Source organism: Podarcis cretensis (genome assembly GCF_951804945.1).
Source record: "Podarcis cretensis genome assembly, chromosome: 10".
Lineage (NCBI taxonomy): Eukaryota > Metazoa > Chordata > Lepidosauria > Squamata > Lacertidae > Podarcis > Podarcis cretensis.
In genome coordinates, this window is record NC_137179.1 from 34,492,383 (window position 1) to 34,515,100 (window position 22,718).

The window sequence follows — 22,718 nt, forward strand, 5'->3', positions numbered from 1 at the left end:
ATTCCCTGTGCTATTTTCCTCCACCCCAAGCCATCTTAAATGAGCTTTTCCATCTTGATCTATGTAGGCATAATAAGCTTTCTCTCTCTTTCTTGCAGATATCACAGTGATTTGCCCTTGGGAAGCTTTCAGCCATCTGGAGCTTCACGAGTTGGCACAGTTTGGAATCATCTAATCTACCAGAATCCCTGCTTTTGACCGGAGCTCTGAAACAGTCTATCACCTGTGATACTTATTTCCACTCCTTCTTCAAAAATTCTGACATTTAACAAAACAGATGGCTTTGTGGGGTCAGTTTTGAGCAACTTTCTTCTTAGATTTACTTTGCAAGAAAGGGTGTTAAAAATATATCCAACTGGATATATTTCAGCTAAGAAGTTGGAATGGTTCTAAATGTTTTCGTGTAAAATATATTGTGTTCTTTTTCTCCCTAAACTTCTCTTTCTATGTACCATCTAGGATTTATCTGTATATATACCTTACCTATATGTTTTCATCTCATCTCGGATAAGTTATGAGTCTGTGTGCTTGCATATGCAATCCTAGAAGTCTTTGAAGTTTCACTCATTGTTCAAGTCTGCTCCCACGGCTCTCCTGCGCATCCATGAGAAAGATCACAAGCTTTGAATTGCATTCCCACATAATGAATATCCAAAATGATGTGTAGGGATGTTTCCAAACATTCCATAACTATAAGCAGGACACCCAGAGAGTTGCAAAAATAATTACCCATTGTGCCAGGAAAAGACTTTGGAGCCTGCTAAGTTCCATAGGCAGTAACACCACAGAAGCCATAAAAAGCAAGGGCTTGATAACACTGTAGACCTTTTCTTAATTACAGGTTTATCAATGTAGCTGTTAGATTCCTGTTGCTCTAATAAAAGTTCCCGTTGCTCTAATAAAAGTACATTAAAAGCATGGTATTTATATCCAATTACACTTTTTCATTCCTCATGAGTAAAGTCTTAGTGAAATCAGTTGCAGAGATTTCCTTTTCTTGCTCTGTCCAAGCTGAAAAGCACTCTCGTTTATTATTGTCACATGGCTGAAGTATGACAAAGTCTCCCAAGCAGAGGTGGCTGGTGCCCAATTGGACTCTTAGGGTAGAAGGCACGGAAGCCAATGATAGGCAGGAACAAGAGCCAATGACAGGCGAAGTCAACTAATTCTAGTTTTGTCACCACCCTCCTCTGAGTTCTACAAGGTCAAAACTGAGACTAAGGAGGAGGAAGCTTATAGCCAGGAATAACTCCTGGACTAGTTTTAAGTAAGAAGGCAGGAAGATGGGAGGCTGCCTGAGAGCAGACTAAGGTTGAGGGGGCAATGCTCTATTTGCCCTAATGGACCAGCCACCATGGCTCCCAAGTGAAGCTTGAGCTTCTAATAAAGCTCTACCTGGCTCCAGAAATTTCATTTACACATGGCTGTATACCTCATGGGTCGATTTAGATGACAAGTTTTAGTTAGGGAAAGTAACAGCCTTCTTTGTAATATCCAGTCCAGTTGTCTTTTATGGTGTTTGACTGCAGGATAAGATGAATTTTCATTTGAAACCAAGGTTGTGTATACACTCCCATTTGCCCTTCATCCAGGGTGCTCCCACCACTGCTTTAGGAAGTGGTGTCCATATGGTGTTGGCAACAATCCATATCTATCCTGAATCTGTCTTGTTGCTGCTTACAAAATTCAGCATTTTGATGCAACCATCTTCAATCCAAACTGAGAGAGAAAAATAGACTTAGCTGTGTCTTGAGCTGGCAATATATACACAGCCTGACTTATCATTGAGATCTAGCCACCAAATCACATAACTTACCTCTAAAAGCTGCTTCATAAATTACATACTATCTGCACAAGTGTACTTTATTTTAGAGGAGAACTCTATGTACACCCCATGCTTTGCAAGCGCTGCTCAAGAATCTGTTTTACCACATGCATACAGCATAACATAGAAGCTTGCATGATTCTCAAAATAAATGTCAATGGTGTCTCCCTACCCTGCCTTACACCTATGTATACCCAAATCAAGAAAACACCCTATATGAAGCCACTATGCTGCCACAACTTAATGGAGATCCTAATAGACTCATGTGACTATAGGACATACATTTGTAGGTAGCAGAATGATTCATTTTTGTAGCTTTCCACACCACTCCTGCCTTGCGGTCTTGCAGCCCCAGGTGATGGTGGCAATGATTATTTACTATCCTGTCTGCATTCATTCAGCCCATTTGGAATGGCTGTAGAAAACTCTAGGCTGAAGTTTTACCCCCATTTAATCGAAGACAAGTTAATAGTGAGGTCGGTGTATTAAGTGATTTATACTGTTTAATATTCAGAATGGAGGATGTTACTTCATAAACATAATTCATCTGAGCTCCCCTCACCATCTCCTACTATTGGGAAACTTATTTTTCCCCACATGCTGCTGCTGCTTTTGACTTGTACTGCTTAGATTTGTGTAGTGTGATCTCTATGAGCCCGCATTTTTACTTGAAAGCATCAGTTTGTGTATATAGTGTGATGAACTCAGAACAACACACCCACTGGCCACAGTGGCATGATGATAGTGTTGCACGCCAGCCCAATTTCTGAGCAGTGCAAGATTCCAGGGGTTCCAGGCGCTTACCCAGGCACAGTGGAGATTGTGGTGTCTTTATGATATATGGTTTATATTCAGATCTATACAGCCTGAGTCTACAGTGGAGGGGTTCACAGCATCAACACCCCCAAAGGGTCTTGTTTCTCCCATAGCCACTGCCTTGGAGTCAAACAGAAATCAAACATCATGATCTCTGACCAATTTGTTGCTTTTCTTCTAGGTTACATCACACACACTCTCTACTCTAAACTCTGACTCTATCTGTTGAGGGAGGGGGCACTAGCCATTAGCTGTCTCGCACCAAGCCCCTTAATCCCTCTTAATGGCTCATCACCGGGGCTGTCACCTCATGAGAAGGTAACTTGGCTTGATTAGATTTTAACACTTGCTGGATCCAGGGATTGATGGGGGGGGTCTGGCACCCACAAACCTATAATACCATCAAAGCTTTGAAGCTCAAATGTAAGCCTCACCTCTTCTGCCTAAAGGGAAAATCATTAGGAAGTTAGCAACAGTGCTGATTCTAGAGTTTAGAAAGTAGAGGCTAGCTATATAAATAGGAAAGGTATTGCACAGCATAGAATTCTGAGAAAGAATAGGATTTGTTCCATTATCACTGATTCTAATAAAGGACACAGTAATAAAAATTTCATGCAGAGTTGCAGCTTGTCGCAACCTGGTCCTCTCCGGATGTTGTTGGACCTGCTGACTGGGCCTGATGGGAGTTGCAGTCCAACAGCATCTTTGAGCACCAGAGGTTGGGGAAAGCTTTTAACAACATCTTGATTCTGCATATGCTTGAGATCTTCACAGTAATTTTATTTAGGTTTTAAAAAGTGACTTTTTATTTTGTCTTCAGCTGTATTCTGCCTGATCTAGTTTCCTTCTCTCTCTCTCAAACATATTACATTTGCAGGTTTAGGATTACAGTCAAAAATTCCTTTTCCTAATTTAGCGCTCATAAAATAATCTGATTCCAGCATCTAGCACAGCTCAGAGCACATTCCCCCTGGGACCATACTACTTCCAATTCCAGGTAGGAGGGGTCACATTCTTTAGTGTTCTTCAGTGTAAAAAATACTCTTGTGTACGAGGAATCTACTAATCTAATCGAGTAGCTACTGTACATTTGATTTTGCTTTAGGGTTAACAAGTGGGATTTGTGCAGCACAGTGTTGCAGTGTGGAAGTACCCCTGTTTAGATTTCTGCTTCCTCCATTCCATACCCTCTGAGCATATTCAGTTCTCCTTGGACTGTTCTGGAGACCCCTCCCACCAGCTTCCCCCCCCCTCCCAAAAAAGTTCTGTTAATCTTGGAACTGGCATCTCTTGTGCATGAAAGATACTGTTTTGACTGCATGACAACTGGCAGCCAAAGGAATGAGTTTGCTGTTGGTATATATGACTAATAAATATTAATGCAGTGCCAGTTAAAACATGTTTCATAATTCCAGATTATTACATTCCCTTGCATTGGCCTAAATTGGGGTATTCTGCCTACCAATGTTTCTTGACTGAAATATTCATTTATTGGTTGGGATTGTTGGAACTGTATCTTTGTCCATTGCTTTTTTGTACAACAAAGAAAACCCAGGTATTTTGAAAAATCATCACTACGTTTTATTATACATTGCAACCATACAGGAACATATATATATTTATGTGTGTGTTTATATATGTAAGATTATATACACAGGGAAACACATACATATGCTTCCTAGGAGCTTTTCTTGAGATTCCTGCCTTCTGCAGTGCTAATCATCAAAACTGAAAGGTAACATTTTACATATAAAAATATTAATAAATGTCCAAATGTCATAGTACATATTTCCCAACATATGTCCTCGTTCTTTTACTATAAAATATGAAAATGCAATAAAAATTGTTTTAAACATATTTGGGTATTGCTTGGATTTGATTATTCTTAAAGCTTACTCTAATTGCATGTTCCTCTGCTTTAACTTCTTCATTTGGGATGGTCAGGGATGGGGTGGGGTGGGCTAAGGGTGGGCTTACATATTGTTGTGGTTTCAGTATGTACCTTCAATCCTGTCATTTGCCCCTTCTGCCCTTGCTTCCAATGAGGGCTGGATCTAGACAAATCAATAAAGCATTTCAGGAAAATGCGTTGTAAACTTCAAAGTGCGGAATCAGGTTGATGAAAGACAGAACTCCACAGCGCCATCTGGTGTCACAGTGTTAAAATGCATATAAAACACTTTTTCTTTACTAATGTAGCTGAGGTCTCCTGGATTGTGTGCACATTAGGGTGGGCCACTGTTTCGGTGTGTTCATTTCTCTACTTTTGTCCATGCATGAACACATGCCATGTTATGCCTCCCAAATCAACCTTGATGTTTCCATCAAGGTGCTAGACAGGATGCATTCACACTGTGTCTTGTTGTTCCCTTCCCTCAGTTAGTACTTTCCTGCCCTCTGGAAATTGAAGATCCATAATGAGCATGCATGCACATATTTGTGCGTGTGTACACACCTCTTTCTAAAAAAATGTGGAACTATTTTTGCAATTAAACTTTTTCAATTAACTAGATTCACGCAAAACAGCAGTCTTTTTTTTAAAAAAAAAAAAAATAGATTGCTGTTTCCATTTCCAAGAGAGTGGAGGAGAGGCCTTCTTTGTCTCAGGATCTCACAGATCAAGTACTGTAACTGAAAATTGGTCCCTTCTCTATAAGCTGTATAATCAACAGGATGCATCATTTCCCCCTCCCCTCCATGCCTTTGCAAAGCAGGTGTCTGCAGCTGCTCTCACTTGCTTTTAGAAAGCTGTGCTGGCTGTATGACTTGAGCTGCTGGAGCTAAATCTAGCTGGAAAGTGAACACACATTTCCTTTAGTACAATATTTTGAATACCAGATTTGAATAAAAGGCCAGCAACAAAATTAAAGAATAGGTATGTTGGAGTTATTTGCTTGCTTGAAAGGCTATTTCTTTTCCTCTCTAATCCTTGCCTCTTGTACCTGCACGGGCAATTTTTATTTTTAATACAGCTGTTTTTTGTGGAAGAGCAATTCTGCACAAAACAGCTGTTTTAATGTTAGGCTTTTTGAAAACTGCAAACATGGCTTCAGCAACAACTGGTAGAAAAAGGCAGGTTGTATGCAACCTTTCCTTTAGGCTGATGGAAACAAAATGGAAGTAGGAGGGTTGGGATTTTCATTGGGGTGACACTGGTTGGGGAGGAGGGTTTAACTCTCTCTCCTCACATCGTGCAGTTCTGATGCCACAGATGCTGTTCAGACAACAAAGTGCACATCAGTTGGGCCTTTAAGAATGTTTCCCTGCTATGGAATTCCTGAAGTTTGATGCAATCCAATTACTTTCAACAAGGTAAAATTTACAAGGAGCTTAGATGCAAACTCTGAAAATACAAAGGTTTGCAGGTTCATTTTAACACTGAGTGGGGTGGCATGTTACCGGGGGGGGGGGGGGGAGACCCACTAGATACTCGTTCCTTCACCAGCAAAAACGACAATACAGTGGTACCTCTGGATACGAACGGGATCCGTTCCGGAGCCCCGTTCACATCCTGAAGTAAACGTAAGATGCGACTGCGCATCTGCGCATGCGTGGGTCGCGTTTAGCCGCTTTCGCGCATGTGCATGACGTCATATTGAGCTTCTGCGCATGCACGAGCGGCAAAACCTGGAAGTAACACACTCCGTTACTTCCGGGTCGCCACAGAGCGTAACCCGAAAATATTCATCCCGAAGCTACTTCAACTTGAGGTATGACTGTACTGCAAGTGATTCATTGTATGGCAACTATACATTGCTAAATATGTAGCCTTGGGACTCAGCTACATTAGTAAAGAAAAAGTGTTTTATATGTGTTACAACTGTGACACCAGATGGCGATGTAGAGTCCCGTCTTTCACCAACGTGATTTCCCATAATAAAGTTTACAACACATTTTCCTGAACCACTTCTTTGATGTGTCTAGATCCAGCCTTGTACAGCTGTAGTCACATGCAATCCTGGCCCTACTCTTTGGCTATTTTCTGGAAAGACTCCTTGACTTCAAAACTTGCTAGAAACAATGATCCATTGGTTCCAAAAGGAAGGCGCACTGTGTCAATAGCCCAGGCTCTCTGTTGTTGTTGTTTAGTCGTTTAGTCGTGTCCGACTCTTCGTGACCCCATGGACCAGAGAACGCCAGGCACTCCTGTCCTCCACTGCCCCCCGCAGCTTGGTCAGACTCATGCTGGTAACCTCGAAAACACTATCCAACCATCTCATCCTCTGTCGCCCCCTTCTCCTTGTGCCCTCCATCTTTCCCAACATCAGGGTCTTCTCCAGGGAGTCTTCTCTTCTCATGAGGTGGCCAAAGTATTGGAGCCTCAGCTTCACAATCTGTCCTTCCAGTGAGCACTCAGGGCTGATTTCCTTCAGAATGGAGAGGTTTGATCTTCTTGCAGTCCATGGGACTCTCAAGAGTCTCCTCCAGCACCATAATTCAAAAGCATCAATTCTTCGGCGATCAGCCTTCTTTATGGTCCAGCTCTCACTTCCATACATCACTACTGGGAAAACCATAGCTTTAACTATACGGACCTTTGTTGGCAAGGTTATGTCTCTACTTCTCAAGATGCTGTCTAGGCCTGTCATTGCCCTTCTCCCAAGAAGCAGGCGTCTTTTAATTTCGTGGCTGCTGTCACCATCTGCAGTGATCATGGAGCCCAAGAAAGTAAAATCTCTCACTGCCTCCATTTCTTCCCCTTCTATTTGCCAGGAGGTGATGGGACCAGTAGCCATGATCTTCGTTTTTTTGATGTTGAGCTTCAGACCATATTTTGCACTCTCCTCTTTCACCCTCAATAAAAGGTTCTTTAATTCCTCCTCACTTTCTGCCATCAAGGTTGTGTCATCTGCATATCTGAGGTTGTTGATATTTCTTCCGGCAATCTTAATTCCGGCTAGGGATTCATCCAGCCCAGCCTTTCGCATGATGAATTCTGCATATAAGTTAAATAAGCAGGGAGACAAAATGCAGCCTTGTCGTACTCCTTTCCCAATTTTGAACCAGTCAGTTGTTCCATATCCAGTTCTAACTGTAGCTTCTTGTCCCACATAGAGATTTCTCAGGAGACAGATGAGGTGATCAGGCACTCCCATTTCTTTAAGAACTTGCCATAGTTTGCCATGGTCGACACAGTCAAAGGCTTTTGCATAGTCAATGAAGCAGAAGTAAATGTATTTCTGGAACTCTCTAGCTTTCTCCATAATCCAGCGCATGTTTGCAATTTGGTCTCTGGTTCCTCTGCCTCTTCTAAATCCAGCTTGCACTTCTGGGAGTTCTCGGTCCACATACTGCTTGAGCCTTCCTTGTAGAATTTTAAGCATAACCTTGCTAGCGTGAGAAATTAGTGCAATTGTGCGATAGTTGGAGCATTCTTTGGCACTGCCCTTCTTTGGGATTGGGATGTAGACTGATCTTCTCCAATCTTCTGGCCACTGCTGAGTTTTCCAAACTTGCTGGCATATTGAGTGTAGCACCTTAACAGCATCATCTTTTAAAATTTTAAATAGTTCAGCTGGAATACCATCACTTCCACTGGCCTTGTTATTTGCAGTGCTTTCTAAGGCCCATTTGACTTCACTCTCCAGGATGTCTGGCTCAAGGTCAGCAACCACACTACCTGGGGTATATGAGACATCCGTTTCTTTCTGGTATAATTCCTCTGTGTATTCTTGCCACCTCTTCTTGATGTCTTCTGCTTCTGTTAGGTCCTTTCCACTTTTGTCCTTTATTATGGAAATCTTTGTGCGAAATGTTCCTTTCATATCTCCAATTTTCTTGAACAGATCTCTGGTTCTTCCCATTCTATTGCTTTCCTCTATTTCTTTGCATTGCTTGTTTAAGAAGGTCTTCTTGTCTCTCCTTGCTATTCTTTGGAAATCTGCATTCAATTTCCTGTATGTTTCACGATCTCCCTTGCATTTTGCTTGCCTTCTCTCCCCCGCTATTTGTAAGGCCTCATTGGACAGCCACTTTGCTTTCTTGCATTTCCTTTTCATTGGGATGGTTTTCGTTGCTGCCTCCTGTATAATGTTACGAGCCTCCATCCATAGTTCTTCAGGCACTCTGTCCACCAAATCTAAATCCTTAAATCCTTAAACCTTAAACAGGTTTAAGGCTCTCTGTACTGGTGATCATTTGTCACAGCCATTACAGTAATTTCCTCTCTGTCTGTTACCATCCTATGTCTAGCCCGCTTCATTATCTTCATTATCTTCATTATCACAGCTTCGCACATATGCATGAAATCAGCTTCTGGTTTCCCACATTCCCAACAATGAAGCTAGATCTTAGCTAGATGGTGGATGATTTAAAAGGTAAAGGGACCCCTGACCATTAGGTCCAGTCATGGCTGACTCTGGGATTGCGGCGCTCCTCTTGCTTTATTGGCTGAGGGAGCCGGCGTACAGCTTTTGGGTCATGTGGCCAGCATGACTAAGCCACTTCTGGCAAACCAGAGCAGTGCACGGAAACGCTGTTTACCTTCCCGCCGGAGCAGTACCTATTTATCTACTTGCACTTTGACGTGCTTTCGAACTGCTAGGTTGGCAGGAGCAGGGACCGAGCAACGGGAGCTCACCCTGTCACAGGGATTCAAACTGCCAGTCTTCTGATCAGCAAGTCCTAGGCTCTGTGGTGATTTGATACCCACAAAAATAACTATACATTTAAACATTTAAATGGTCTACCTCCAGCCTCTACATCACTAACAGCTTACCCACCCTACCCCCATGGATATTTACTCAAGAATTAAGTCTCAGTTTAATCAGGATTGGTCCCATGTAAGCGTGTTTAGGATTGCAGGCCTTGAGTCCCAAAGAGTGAGTGGGCAAGTTGTCTTATCCACCAGCCAACATGCCCATTTTCTTTTGTGAATGGGTGGCAGATTGCAAGTTCAGTAGAAGCAAAGTACAAAGTTTGTACAAAGTACAAAGTTCCAGGCAGGAAAGAGGGTAATGTTGCAATAGCAAGTTCTCTGGAGTGCATTATGTCATTACCATAACCGTATCACTATGGGCACCACAAGATAAATGATTTATGAGACACCCTCCCACGATTTGTCTATTTTACACGATCCATCTTTGGATACATGCTGAAGTGCATGCAAAAAAGTAACAGTATGAACTGGCCTTTTCTGAGGCATCTGTGGAAACGGCATTATCTGACACAGAGTCTAAAACTGCCAATCCAAATCTTGAATTATATAAAGCTCCAGAGAAGGAATGACTCAGAGCTTCTGGGCAGTCACAGGAGAAATAATTATGTTTACATGATGAACCAAACTGGGACTCGGAATGTTATTCTTTGTATGTCATATTATCTGTGCTGACCTGGGTGCTCCATGGGAAATGGATGCGTTTTAACAGCACAACATAAACTGAATGCTAAGCCCGGGTTCACTAAAATATCCATTGAGCACTTCAGCTCAGCTCCATATCACTGACCCTAAAGAATGGCTGCTGCACTATACTGTTTCACATCTCCCATATGTCACAAGGCTAGACCCATGGGAGGGAAGCTGGTGGATTTCTTTCCTTCTGAATTTCATAGTCTGGATCATTTTGTGCTTGTTGCTGGCTTGCACAAGGACGTATTGGGAGCTCCCCATGAGACAAAGTCTTTGAAAATGAGAGCATCCAGGAAGAAGCATTCATATGATTATTAATAATAGTAGCATTCACTCATTGATTTATACCGCAGAAAAGGTAAGTTTCTCATTTAAGTAATGTATTTTTCTCATATGATTCAGACATCCTGTTTACTTTTTAAAACCCATAAGCACTAAATCCTCCATTGCTTTTTTCCATAACGTTTTCACTAATACCAGGTTTTAAACAACACAATCCCCAAGGAGTGGCAGCATATTAAGAGAATTTTAAATTGTATTTTGAATTTCCTTGCTTTGGAGATATATTTATTAGAAGGGCTACTTCTCTCTCTTACCATGTTCATTCCCATTTTAACAGCTATGAAAAATGCTAGATCTGTTAACAATTTAGATGTAAAATGATCCAGCAAGGACCAGCAGACTTCCTAAACATCTTTACACATAGATGCTTCAATGATCAATCAAAATGACTTTTAGCTTTTGTGCAGTATTTAAAATCCTTTTTAAATGATAATTTCCCATCTGGACACGAAAGATGGAATATTAGCCTTGCTTCACAGGAGAGGCACCTATTCCTACACTTTCCCACTTCTCATTTTTTAAAAAAACAGGTGGCTAGATGTTTGCTCCTGCACAAGATAGTTCCAAAACAAAGCTTCCAAAACAAACAAAATATATACAGTAATCCTGTCACTTGTTTCCTTTTATCTATTCTTTGTTGTTACTGCCCTTTCTTAATCTTGCTTTCTCATTCTTTCTTAACTGTTAGTAATTGTTAAGTGCTTTGTTATTGTTCCAATTTATAAAGGGCTTTGTTTAATCATGTTGTCCCCACTTTGGCAGCACCAATGACCCACAGAACAAAATGAGTGGTTTTTTTTAATATTTCAGTTCCTGCATCTCCAGTGCCTTGTGCCTGCGTTTCCTTGACTCAGAAGACATATCAATGCACCTCAAATATCTACGCAAAGTAGTCGCCTTGTCTTCAGGCAAGACCTTGAGCACCTAGAATAATTAGGTGATTTCCACTACCCCCATCCCTGCTGTGATGGGGTAATACTGGGGGAACCTCCTCTGTTGAATATATATTTATCCAGCTGAATTTATTACGTTGATTTTGCTTGGCAATTATTTAAATATCCTTAGTAAAGATCTTTATTAGCCTGTTGGTTTTTCCTAGATGGGCACAGTGAGTTGGGAAAATTTTCTCTCTTGGGAATGCATCCCTTTGTGTTGGGATTGTGAAATAAACAAACTTGGCAACACTCCCAGATGGCAAGTATACCTGCTTCAATGATTTTTTTTTTAAAAAAATCTTTTTTATTGGTTTTACAAATACAAAATACAAATAAACAGAGAATAAAAAAAGTATATCTATATAAAGAGATTATGGGGGTCTCATTTTAAACATCTACTACTGCATATTCATCCATACTCCAATTTTTATATCAAAGCGTATTATCCATTGTAATTTTTACACAAGTGAAATCAAAATCCTGCCTTTGTTTCCATCTGCTTACAGTGGTCTCCTAAATAACTTATAATTTTTTCCCATTCTTTTATTTAAAAAATTGTCCTATTGGTTTCTGAGTTTTCCAGTCAGTTTTGCCATCTCGGCATACTCCATAGTGCTTGACATTTCATCCATTCCCTTGTGAGGTTTCTGCACCTTGAACGAAACACGGGGAGAAATCCAACAGGTGGGGCTTTTCCGCAGAGCTGGCGGAACCTCACCTGTTGAGTTTCTTCCACTCACACGACCGTGATAGGAACGGGGAGGCTGTCAGATAGCAGATCTAAATAGAGGAAGGGGATGGTGGGACCAGCAGCCACGGAGGAGCTGCTCTCGGCGGCGGGGAGAACGGGGGAGCGGCCACAGTTCCACCCAGGAACGGAGCGGTTCGCGGTTGCCGTGGCAACGTCTTTTCTCGGCCTCCTCCGCTCGGAGCAGCAGCCCCGCCGCCATCACTGGCCCGAAGAGGCTGCCGAGGCCACGCCCTCGCTGCGCTGCGCTTTGACTGGGCGGCCGGGCTTTTCCGCCAAGGGCGGGGTTGAGGTTTAGCCATGCGGGGTTAGGGACTTCCCGGCTCCTCCCCACCCCACCCCCGAACCCGGGAATCAGCATTCACACGTTAATTCAAAGGTGAGGGAGGAGCGGGCATGAATGGTGTGCGGGCAACGGAAGGGCGCCTGTGGCGCTGAAAGGCGGGTAGGCAGAAATGAGCGCGGGGGGGAACCAGGTGCAGCTCTCCAGGAACGTGGGAATAGGTGCCTCTTGGCTCCTGACACGTATGTTTGTGACATTTACCGAGCCTTGTTGCTCTGGCGGGGGCTGGTGTTTATAATGGGGTAGGTGCTCCTCATACCCACCGTTTGTTTGTTTTTTTGATTCTCTTTTGCAACGACCACATGACGTCGTTGGCATCAAAATGCTAGCCTGTGATTCTTTCCCATTTAATCCAGGCCTACTTTTTTCCCCTGAGGAAAATCCTGTACGTCCTTTGTTTTTAAACAACTGGTTGCCAACCTATTTGCAATACCTCAATGACCCATTTTCAGTGTTAAGCCCTCTGGAAGTGCCCAAGCTTGGCAGTTCAGGGTAAACTCAGTGGTGCAGTGAAATAATTTTAGTTTCTGGCTATAATGGTGAGGGGGGGGGGCGGAGTTGATAAAGTGTATTATTACTTTACTAACTTCAAAATATGCTTATCCAGTACAGTACTGCTGTATTTGGGGGTGCTTCTCATTCTGTTAAATAGTGCCCTGGAATTAATTCCCCAGATGATCCCACTGGGCAAACCTTTGCACTGGGGCTGTAGGTGGGGAAAACATTCCAGGGGCCACAATCACTTTCCAAGGGTCATATGCAAGTGATTGGTGAGGCCAGAGGCCTTTTCTGTCATCCATCCAGACAGGCAAAAATGCTGAGGTTGTAAAGCGGGGCCTGGGGAGAGTTTATAGACCTGGAGGGCAATATTGGCCCCTGGGTCTATAGTTCCCAAATACGGCTTTGTGTATGTGTTTGTGTGCACATTGTTGCATTTGGGGTACTGGAGATGCTTACATAGTGCATTTGAGGCAAGGTCCAGCTTTCTACCATGCACTGGACTTGTCAGTATGCTAGTTTGCCTCCATGCATTCTTCCTTAACTGAAAACAACTGTTGAACCTCGATAAATGTCTGAAATAGCATTTTAATGGGAATGCTGACCGTGTCTTACAGCCTGAGGGCTGAAAAAACTGTGATTGCTTAAGTTCTTCCTAGAATATGCCTTTCATTCCAGAATATTTCTTTTCTACAGTACAGTACTCTGAAATAAAGGCCAAAACTCTAGAAGTGTCCCTCACTTTGAAATTTTGAGTGGTACCTGGTTGTAGCTGAATAATTTAAGTGGTACCTGGTTGTAGCTGAATACATAATAAGTGCACAGAATGAGTGTGGGCTGAAACTCTTCATCCTTTGCTTTTACAGTCATCCTTGTCAAATGTGACCTTTATTGGCAACACTATTGATTTACTTTTGCCTAGCAAAACAAGAAAGTGCTTGTGGTGCTCCTTGACTGCTTATTGACAGATTAAGAGCAACATAGGTTCTTGCTGTCTGTTAATGTTTCTTTTCCTTCTTCCCATCCTTTGTTTTTACAGCTGTTATGATTTCCTCAAGTGGGTTCTGGGGATCGGAAATTGTTTCCCATTTTTAATAGCTCTGTCTTACACAGACAGGGCACAAGGATCGGCAAGCTTTATTGCCCCTTTTCATTCTGGCAGGGAGGCTGTGAAGATGATACATCTCAGTAAAATGTTTGATTTTCAAAGTGATACATTTCCTACATTACTGAGGAAAATAAATCTTAACACACAGCAAAACCACATACTGTGTTGTCCATAATCTGCCAGAAACAGAGAAGGTAGCATCAGACACATACTATTGTTTTGCAGAAATAGATCAATAGGTATTGTCAATAATCAGCTCATGAGTAGAATCAGTTAACAACTAGAATTCAAAACTTATGGAGGAGTAATTCACTGTATCTTCATAGCATGTTACAATGCTTTTGGCGCACGCTGACAAAAAATTATGTTGCTTCATCAGTAATGGCCCTCCACTCCACATGTAAACTGCCTGGCAGAGGGCACAGATGGCTCTTTGCCTTTGACAGAATTTGTGCAGTTGATATGCACTGTGAAAGCAACATTTCCCTCTCTTCATTGTCCTACATCAGCCCAGTGTATTGTTGATGTTCCCTTAGCATTATTCAAGACCTTTGCTTTCAGCATTGAAAATGAGTGGCTTACGTCTGTGAAATCTGGGATCTCACCCACAGAAGCCATAGCAGTTAAATGGAGGAATATGAAAGGAGAGTGGCCCACGTACCGATTATTAGCAGAAGTGGATAAAGTTGAGCCAACTTTGAAGAAATATGATGAAATCAAAAACCACCTGTCAGATTGGCTCCAATATTTTCAGTCAAAGATTGTTTATAGATAGGAAAGAAAGTCTTGCAAAAGAAATATTCGAAAAAGAGTTAACTCACAATAAAGGAATGCAAATTCGAAAAAGAGTTAACTCACAATAAAGGAAAACACATTTCACGAATTTACGACTATTTATTAGAATGGGAAGTAAAAGAGGAACAAGTTAAAGTAGTAATGGTAAGGTTGGCACAGGACCTTGTATACAATATCTAAATGGAACAATGGGAAAGATTATGGAGGACAGATATTAAATTCATGGCACCTTAGGGAAAACACTATGAAGATGCTATACAGATGGCACCACACCCCTTTAAAACTCGCTAAAATGTATAAAGGCAGGTTGCCAACATGCTGGAGATGCAAAAAGGACATAGGGTCATATTTTCATATCTGGTGGAACTGTGTAGTTATCCGTGAATTTTGAAATAACATCTATAGTGAACGTAAAAAACTATTCAAATTTACATTTGAAAAAAGACCAGAAATCTTCCTATTAGGTATACTACCAATAGAATTTAAAAAATATATAAGACTATTGTTTATGTATGCAATCACGGCAGCCAGAATAATAGTGGTAAGAAACTGGAAAAATGAAATCCTACCAATGATTATAGAGTGGCAGACTCTTCTGATAGAATACCTGCAACTAGCAAAACTTACGGGAAGAATCAGAGGAGTGTCAAACCAGAAAGTGTACAGAGAATGGAAAATATTCAAAGAATAACTAAAATTGCATTGTACAAACAAGATACTTGCAGAACTAGATTGATACTTGTATGCAAAAAGTGTATTTGATACCATATCGGATTATATATATATATATATATATATATATATATATATATAATGAAATAACATAAATCTGTGCAAGAAAATATAGACAATACTGTATAAGCAGTATAATGAGAATTATTGGAAGTTTTACATTTTAACCTGTTATTTAATTGTAATATACTTTTTTTTTCTTTTACTTTATTTTTTTCTTTATTTGTATTGCTTTTGCTTTGTATGATTTGTTATTTATGTATATATGTCTATGTGGGAAATTAATAAAGATTATTTTCAAAAAGAAAAAAAATCTGAGAAAACTGGTATCGGACTGTAGGAAACTGCCTTATACCAAGTCAGATTGTTGGCACATCTATTCTAGCTTAATATTATCTACACTCTGATTGACAGTGTCTCTTCAGGATTTCAGATGGGGTATTTCCCAATCTTAAGGCAATGCCAGAAATTTAGTCTGTAATCTTTTGCATATAAGGCAGATGCTGTACCATTGAGCTTTCCAAAAGGATGTGAAGAAGGTCCATTCTGTGATTTTTCTCTCTTATGGTAAATAATGATGCAGTGTTTCATCATGAAAGACCAGCAATGGTTTGAGGTCTTATCCTCACTACATTTTTGTGGCAGTAACATGGACTCTGGGGACACAGGTGGCGCTGTGGGTTAAAGCCTGAGCGCCTAGGGCTTGCCGATCGAAAGGTCGGCGGTTCGAATCCCTGCGGCGGGGTGCGCTCCCGCTGCTCGGTCCCAGCGCCTGCCAACCTAGCAGTTCGAAAGCACCTCCGGGTGCAAGTAGATAAATAGGGACCGCTTACCAGCGGAAAGGTAAACGGCGTTTCCGTGTGCGGCTCTGGCTCTGGCTCTGGCCAGAGCAGCGATGTCACGCTGGCCACGTGACCCGGAAGTGTCTCCGGACAGCGCTGGCCCCTGGCCTCTTAAGTGAGATGGGCGCACAACCCCAGAGTCTGTCAAGACTGGCCCATACGGGCAGGGGTACCTTTACCTTTTAACATGGACTCTAGTCCACTAAATCTTATACCATAATAAATTTTAAGTCTTTAAAGTGCCACTAAACTATTGGTTTCCTGCCAACCTAGCAGTTCGAAAGCATGTCAAAGTACAAGTAGATAAATAGGTACTGCTCCGGTGGGAAGGTTTCCGTGCACTGCTCTGGTTCGCCAGAAGCGGCTTAGTCATGCTGGCCACATGACCTGGAAGCTGTACGCCGGCTCCCTCGGCCAATAAAGCGAGCTGAGCGCTGCAACCCCAGAGTAAATCACGACTGGACCTAATGGTCAGGGGTCCCTTTACCTTTACCTTTAAACTATTGGTTGGCTTTGGTGGAAGAGACTTAACACATTTATCCCTCTGGGAATTAGAAGCTGTTTATCTGTATCAATGGCTACCCACAGTTATTTTTTGGGAATCTGCAGAAAAGATTAAATGGGAGAATGAAGATTTTAGAATCAAAGTCCCGATTATAATAATTCCAAAGCAATCAGCAGCATCTTCTATGTGGAACATTGCTCTTGAGTCTGCTTATTTTTGGCTGCCTGCAGCAACATTACTTGTGTCAAAATGACTGACAATGGAGACAACTACCTCACTATATGGGTTGATCAAGGATTAACTTCGCCAGGAAGATGTATAGTAGCGATGTTTTCATCAACTTCTCAGAATCTGTGTAGTTGGTGGGCAGCCATGCTCAGGGGCTCTTGCGCCATCCAAGAAGGCCTGAGACTGTTGTTTTTGATACACATCCTACATAGCATCAAAAAGCAAGGGCGCAAATTATAATTGTAACTGTGCATAGCGAAATTATAATAAACAGATAATCTGGAGATTTATGCTTAGTTCACTTATAAACCTATTAGGTGATACATAGGGCAGTAATAGAACTCACACATTCTATGCTTAAAATGGAAAAATGCCTCTGAGTTGGAAAAGTGTTATTTCATCATATAATAAATACTAGTTAGTCAAAATGATTGGTGCCATGAAACACCTAAAAAACCCACAGGATTCTGGGGTCCTAATGCCTCCTTTTTGTTTGTGTCAAGAGCTGTAGTCAAAGTTGCCATAGAGTTCAAACAGTTGATTTTTATGTGTTTTACAGTCTGTGGAGGAAAAATAAAAGGCCTGGTTTCAGGAGATTATGTCCGAAGACTCAGATAAGGACAAGCAGCACATAGAACACATAACCAGTGATGATTACAATTCGGTATGCCCAGTCTTCAGTTTTATACATTATTCTAGAACATATTACCTATTTCTTGTAATGTTTGATTCGTTAAAGAAAATTTAGTTTGCCATCCCTGAATGGGAATATCCATGCCAGAGGAAACATGGTCTAGCTGGTATGCTGTGGTGGTTAGAGTGTTGGACCACGAGCCCAGGGTTCGAATTCCGATGTAGCCATGGGTGGCCTTGGGCCAGTCATTGTCTCTCAACCTAATGTACCTCACAGTGTTGTTGTGAAGATAAAATAGAAGGGAAACCATGTACCGTATTTTTTGCCCCATAGGACGCACTTTTTCCCCTCCAAAAATGAAGGGGAAATGTGTGTGCATCCTATGGGGCGAATGCAGGCATTCGCTGAAGCCTGGAGAGCGAGAGGGGTCGGTGCGTACCGACCCCTCTCTCTCTCCAGGCTTCGCGCAGATCTCTGCAAGCCGTGGGATCCTGCGCTGGGCTCCCGCAGCTTGCGGAGAGTTGCCTGCATGCCGAAGGCTGGACACGCTGAGCTCAGCACGCCCAGACTTTGTGCAGCTCTCCGCAAGGCGCGGGAGCCCAGCGCCGGGCTCCCACGGCTTGCGGAGAGTTGCCTGTTCTGGGGGCTGGGGTCGGGGGAAGCTCGGGCTTCCCCCACCCCTGCCCCGTGCCTGGGGGGGGGGAATAAAAATTTTCCCCTTTATTTCCCCCCACAAAAAACTAGGTGCGTCTTACGGGACGGTGCGTCCTATAGGGCGAAAAAATACGGTACTTCATTCCAAGTATTGATTTTCACCACTGACTACTAAGGAGCATTTGTAATCATTCTGGCCCTATTAATCCTCTCACATGTTTCCAAATTCACAGCAGGATATTATGCAGTGAGCAGTTAACATAATTCATTGGACTCATGCACAACAGATTCAGCAGAAGTTTAGAAGTCTATACAGACTTTGGGGGGTGGGGGGAAACCAACTCATTTATCTGACTTACAAGGGAGGCATTACTTACATCTTTTCTCACAATCCAACAATTCTTGCTATACTGTTTATTAAACTGTTTATTTGTCTCTAATGGTGTGTCTATTTTCCATATTTTAAAGCCTGCTATCTGTTCTCTTTCATGATGATACCCTCTTGGTTTCATTTGCACTGTAGTACAAAGTTAGCAAAAATAAACAATTCAATTATTTCTTTATTTAGAATCATAATGGTCACTGTTATTGAGTGCACAGTGTCCCATTTCAGATATTTTTGTCCACTTTCCGTGTGCAAGAAACATGTGACCTTACTTTCTGTTGTATTTTTCTGTTGTTTTTTTAGGATGAAGATCCCTTTAACCCATTTTTAACAGAAGATCTTGAGCGGTGCGCCTTTTATGCAGGTCTGAATATCGTTGTTCATTGTCAAACTAGTGAATTGAAATGCATTTGGGTAAGAGTAGAGAAGAATTAGCAGCTAGGTGGAACACAGCAAAGTTCTGGCATGCATAGTGTTGCAAAAAACGTCTAAAGAAATCATGTTTAGTGTCAGACATGAGGATAACTTGCTGTTGAAATCTAGTACAGTGGTGCCCCACAAGACGAACACCTCGCAAGACGGAAAACCCGCTAGACGAAAGGGCTTTCTGTTTTGGAGGCGCTTCGCAAAACGAATTTCCCTATGGGCTTGCTTCGCAAGACGAAAATGTCTTGCGAGTTCCTGCGGGGTTTTTTCCCTCCCCCCCCTTTTCCTAAGCCCTAAGCCGCTTGTCGCTGATCTGCTGATAAGCCACTTATCAGCTGATCCGCTAAAAGCCGCTAAACCGCTAATAGCGCTAATCCGCTAAGCTGTCAATGGGCTTGCTTCGCAAGACGAAAAAACCGCTATACGAAGAGCCTCACGGAACGGATTAATTTCGTCTTGCGGGGCACCACTGTAGTGGTATAATATCAATATTTATATGTGGCAATAATCCGTTTGTGATCTGTACAGGCAACTCCCTGCTTATGCAGTGAAATGTGCATAAGTGGAAGCCCCCAGGAGAGTCTTCATGGCTTGCGATGAGACCCTCCCCAGAGCTGGAAGAGGGTGTCATCTTTGAGCTCTGGGGAAGGTCTCCCCATGAGCCAGGAAGTCTTTCCAGTTCTTTCCACACTGCTGGGTTGCTGGCGCTGCGTGTGTGCAAGTAGATCACACACAAGTGGCGAATTGTCTGTGATGTGATGATGGCTTGAGGAGAGTTCCTTGAAGCTGGAGGCATAAAGTAGCCACCCTAAAAAGGGTATGTGCTAATAGAAGTGAAGAAATAATAGCACTTGCAAAACAGAACAAAACCACACACCCAAGTATTTTGAAAGCAAATTCTGCATTTTCTTCCTTAAACAAAATTGATAAGAGAGCCCTGGACCAGTTTATAAATTACTATAAAAACATAGTTGCTACTTTTGCAATGTTGTGTTCTTATAGAGATTGATATTTTGTTGTTTTTAATGCCCAGCAGCTGCAAATGAACTTTGTGTTTTAATGATCTTGTTATTTTATAGCTTGTTTGTGGTTATTTGTATATGCTTGCTTTATTGTAGCTTCTTCATGTTCTATAAGATAGAAGCCTTGGGCTCCTTTTGGAGGAAAAGCAATTCATACATACAGTAAAAAAATAAATACAGTACAGGAATCATGTCAGATAGGCAGATGAGATTATTCTTTTCAATTGTATCAGACAACTTGGCTGTCTAATTTAAGTTATCCAAGGCAAAACGAGTCAATGCCTTCTCTCCTCCCCCCCCCCCCAATCTTATAGATTCTTTTTATGATCAACTTTTGCCACGGACCACACAGATTTTATTGGAATATAACTCGGGGAAATGGGTGCCACGGCTTCGTGAACCACGAGATTTATATGGCCTGTCTCCTGCAGCTGGACACCTGAATCTAGTACGCTGGCCCCATGAGTATGAAGTTATCAGAGAGAAAATTGAGCATATTGGTAAATGATATTAAAAGTGTGTTATGATGTGATAGTTTTGTAGCTAGTTATTAAAACAATATTTTCCTAAATTATAATTTCTATAGCAAAGCATTTTATAATCCTTGCTGCAGTCAGTTAAAATTTTGAAAACCTTATATTGAAGAAAGTGTGGAATACATACAGTATTACTTTGAATGTTAAAAGGAAAGGACAACTGAACCTAAATAGCCTCATAAATAAATGTACCCTTAACTTTCATATAAATAAAGCCACCACCCCCCTTAATTAAGAGTATCATTCCACCCTTTAGTTTCATTAGTTGAATGAGAATAGGACTGAGACTACATGCATAGGATCCAACTGTAATGTTTAATAATAGGAGAGCCCTGATGGTTCAGACCAAAGATATATCTAGTTCAGCATCCTGTTTCCACTGGATAGTTGCCAATAAAGTCTGCAGTGCAATAACATTTGACTTCAAAACGTATTTACGATTTCCCTTTTTTATATAAATTGCCTACTTTTTAAAGAAAAGTCAACAGGGTCACCCTCTTCAGAACACTTGTGGGTTATTTAATACGTCAACAAAATAAGCTAAGCTAGAAGGTCTACTGTTATTGAGAAGTTACTGAAATGCAAGCGTGGGGTGTAGAACAAATGCAAAAGGAGATGTAGAACTGGAGGAGCACATGGCTAAAAACATGAAGAACAAAAATTAAATACATTGGAAGCAAGAAATCAGATAGGAGTCAGTATGTTGAATGACAGGAGAGTTTAAAGGTAGGAGAATACATAGATTTCACAGCAGCAGAATGAAGCTGGTGCATCCAACTTCACAATGAAATATGTAGGGCACAGATCAGTGCTTCTGAGCTTTTTCAGGAAAATGTCTGAGGAACTGAGGCAGATAGTGATCATAAGATATTAAGTTATATGCCTTATTTGCACATTAAAAAGGGGGCCACTAGGGGGCGCATTGGAAGATGGCCAACAATACCATCTCTCCGACGCACACGGGGTAATTAAGAGGCTGTTATGGGAGCAGGCAGCCTCCCTTGTTGCAGCCCTTGCCTGCTGTGCCCATAAATCACCCCCTAATTCGAAAGAAGGGGGTGAGGGCCCTAGGCAGAATGCCCCCGTGTGGACCTCGGCTCTCCTGGACGCTGTCTCTGATCGCATACTAGTTGCAGCAATTTGGAATAATTAATTACAAAAGAAGCAAATGCACATATTTCAAGTGAAGAAGGGGAGTGAAGTCTGCTAATTTAAGTGACCTCTGCGAAAGAAGACGACGGGTTGGAGAAACAGGAATATTTTACGATGAAGATACACCAAAGGCTGGGTATGTTGACAACAACGGGACTGAATGGGGGGGAAAAACCTTTTTTACTTTCCTTCTATGTGATTTACAAGAACCCTTCCTCATTAGAATCGTCGGTTGAACTGACCCAAGCAGGATGATTAAGGTCTGTGTGGAGATAAACTTTAACCAAAAGTATGCTTTATGAAGATCGAGAAGCAATAAGAGCTTTTGGGAATGGCGCAGCAATTAATTCAGAGTCGCCATCTTGCCAAAGGATTTATAGCTGGGAGGAAGAAAGAACTTGTTTTCAGACTGCATTCCTAGTGAATCTCCTCAGAGGTTTTGAGAAAGGAGGCAGATTGGTGAAGATTAATGACGCTAAGACTGTTTTGATGTATGGAAGTGATGTTATATGGAAAACGTCTGGATATGGCTACTGGATAAAAAATAATAATATCCACGCAGGATTACAAACTGTTCTAACCAGCTTGCGGAGATTATCAGAGGTCACAAAGAGAAAGGAAAAATATAGGAAAATAACAACAAGAGATGTGGAAAAACAGTAAGAAAGGACTGGATAGTACTGTGAACATCATAAGATTAGATTTGTGGACATCAGAACAGCAATAAGAAGCAAGAAGTTGATTGGATCCCCTTCGAAACTTGAAATATGGGTACCCCCAACAAAAATTTAAAATTTGGCTGTGTAATTTGGAATATATGTAATTTGGTTTGATTTGATGTGAT

At 41.7% G+C, this 22,718-nt stretch overlaps 2 protein-coding genes across 11 annotated transcripts in view; both read left to right on the forward strand.

Moving 5' to 3' along the window:
* Window positions 1-4,498, forward strand: part of PDE6H (phosphodiesterase 6H) — a 29,223-nt gene extending 24,725 nt beyond the window's left edge. For 8 of the 9 annotated variants that reach the window (XM_079992067.1, XM_079992066.1, XM_079992070.1 and 5 more), the window contains one exon: window positions 99-4,498. In XM_079992067.1, the coding sequence (XP_079848193.1) occupies window positions 99-175 (77 nt within the window). In that variant the 3' untranslated portion in view covers window positions 176-4,498. The remainder of the gene's footprint in view (window positions 1-98) is intronic. The other variant, XR_013842773.1, reaches the window with a different exon arrangement.
* Window positions 4,499-12,180: 7,682 nt separating this feature from the next.
* AGBL3 (AGBL carboxypeptidase 3) overlaps window positions 12,181-22,718 on the forward strand; it is a 41,474-nt gene continuing 30,936 nt past the window's right edge. The window contains exons 1-4 of one of the 2 annotated variants that reach the window (XM_079993847.1): window positions 12,181-12,393; window positions 17,625-17,729; window positions 19,042-19,102; window positions 20,501-20,686. In XM_079993847.1, coding sequence (XP_079849973.1) covers window positions 17,664-17,729; window positions 19,042-19,102; window positions 20,501-20,686 — 313 coding nt within the window. In that variant the 5' untranslated portion in view covers window positions 12,181-12,393; window positions 17,625-17,663. The remainder of the gene's footprint in view (window positions 12,394-17,624; window positions 17,730-19,041; window positions 19,103-20,500; window positions 20,687-22,718) is intronic. The other variant, XM_079993846.1, reaches the window with a different exon arrangement.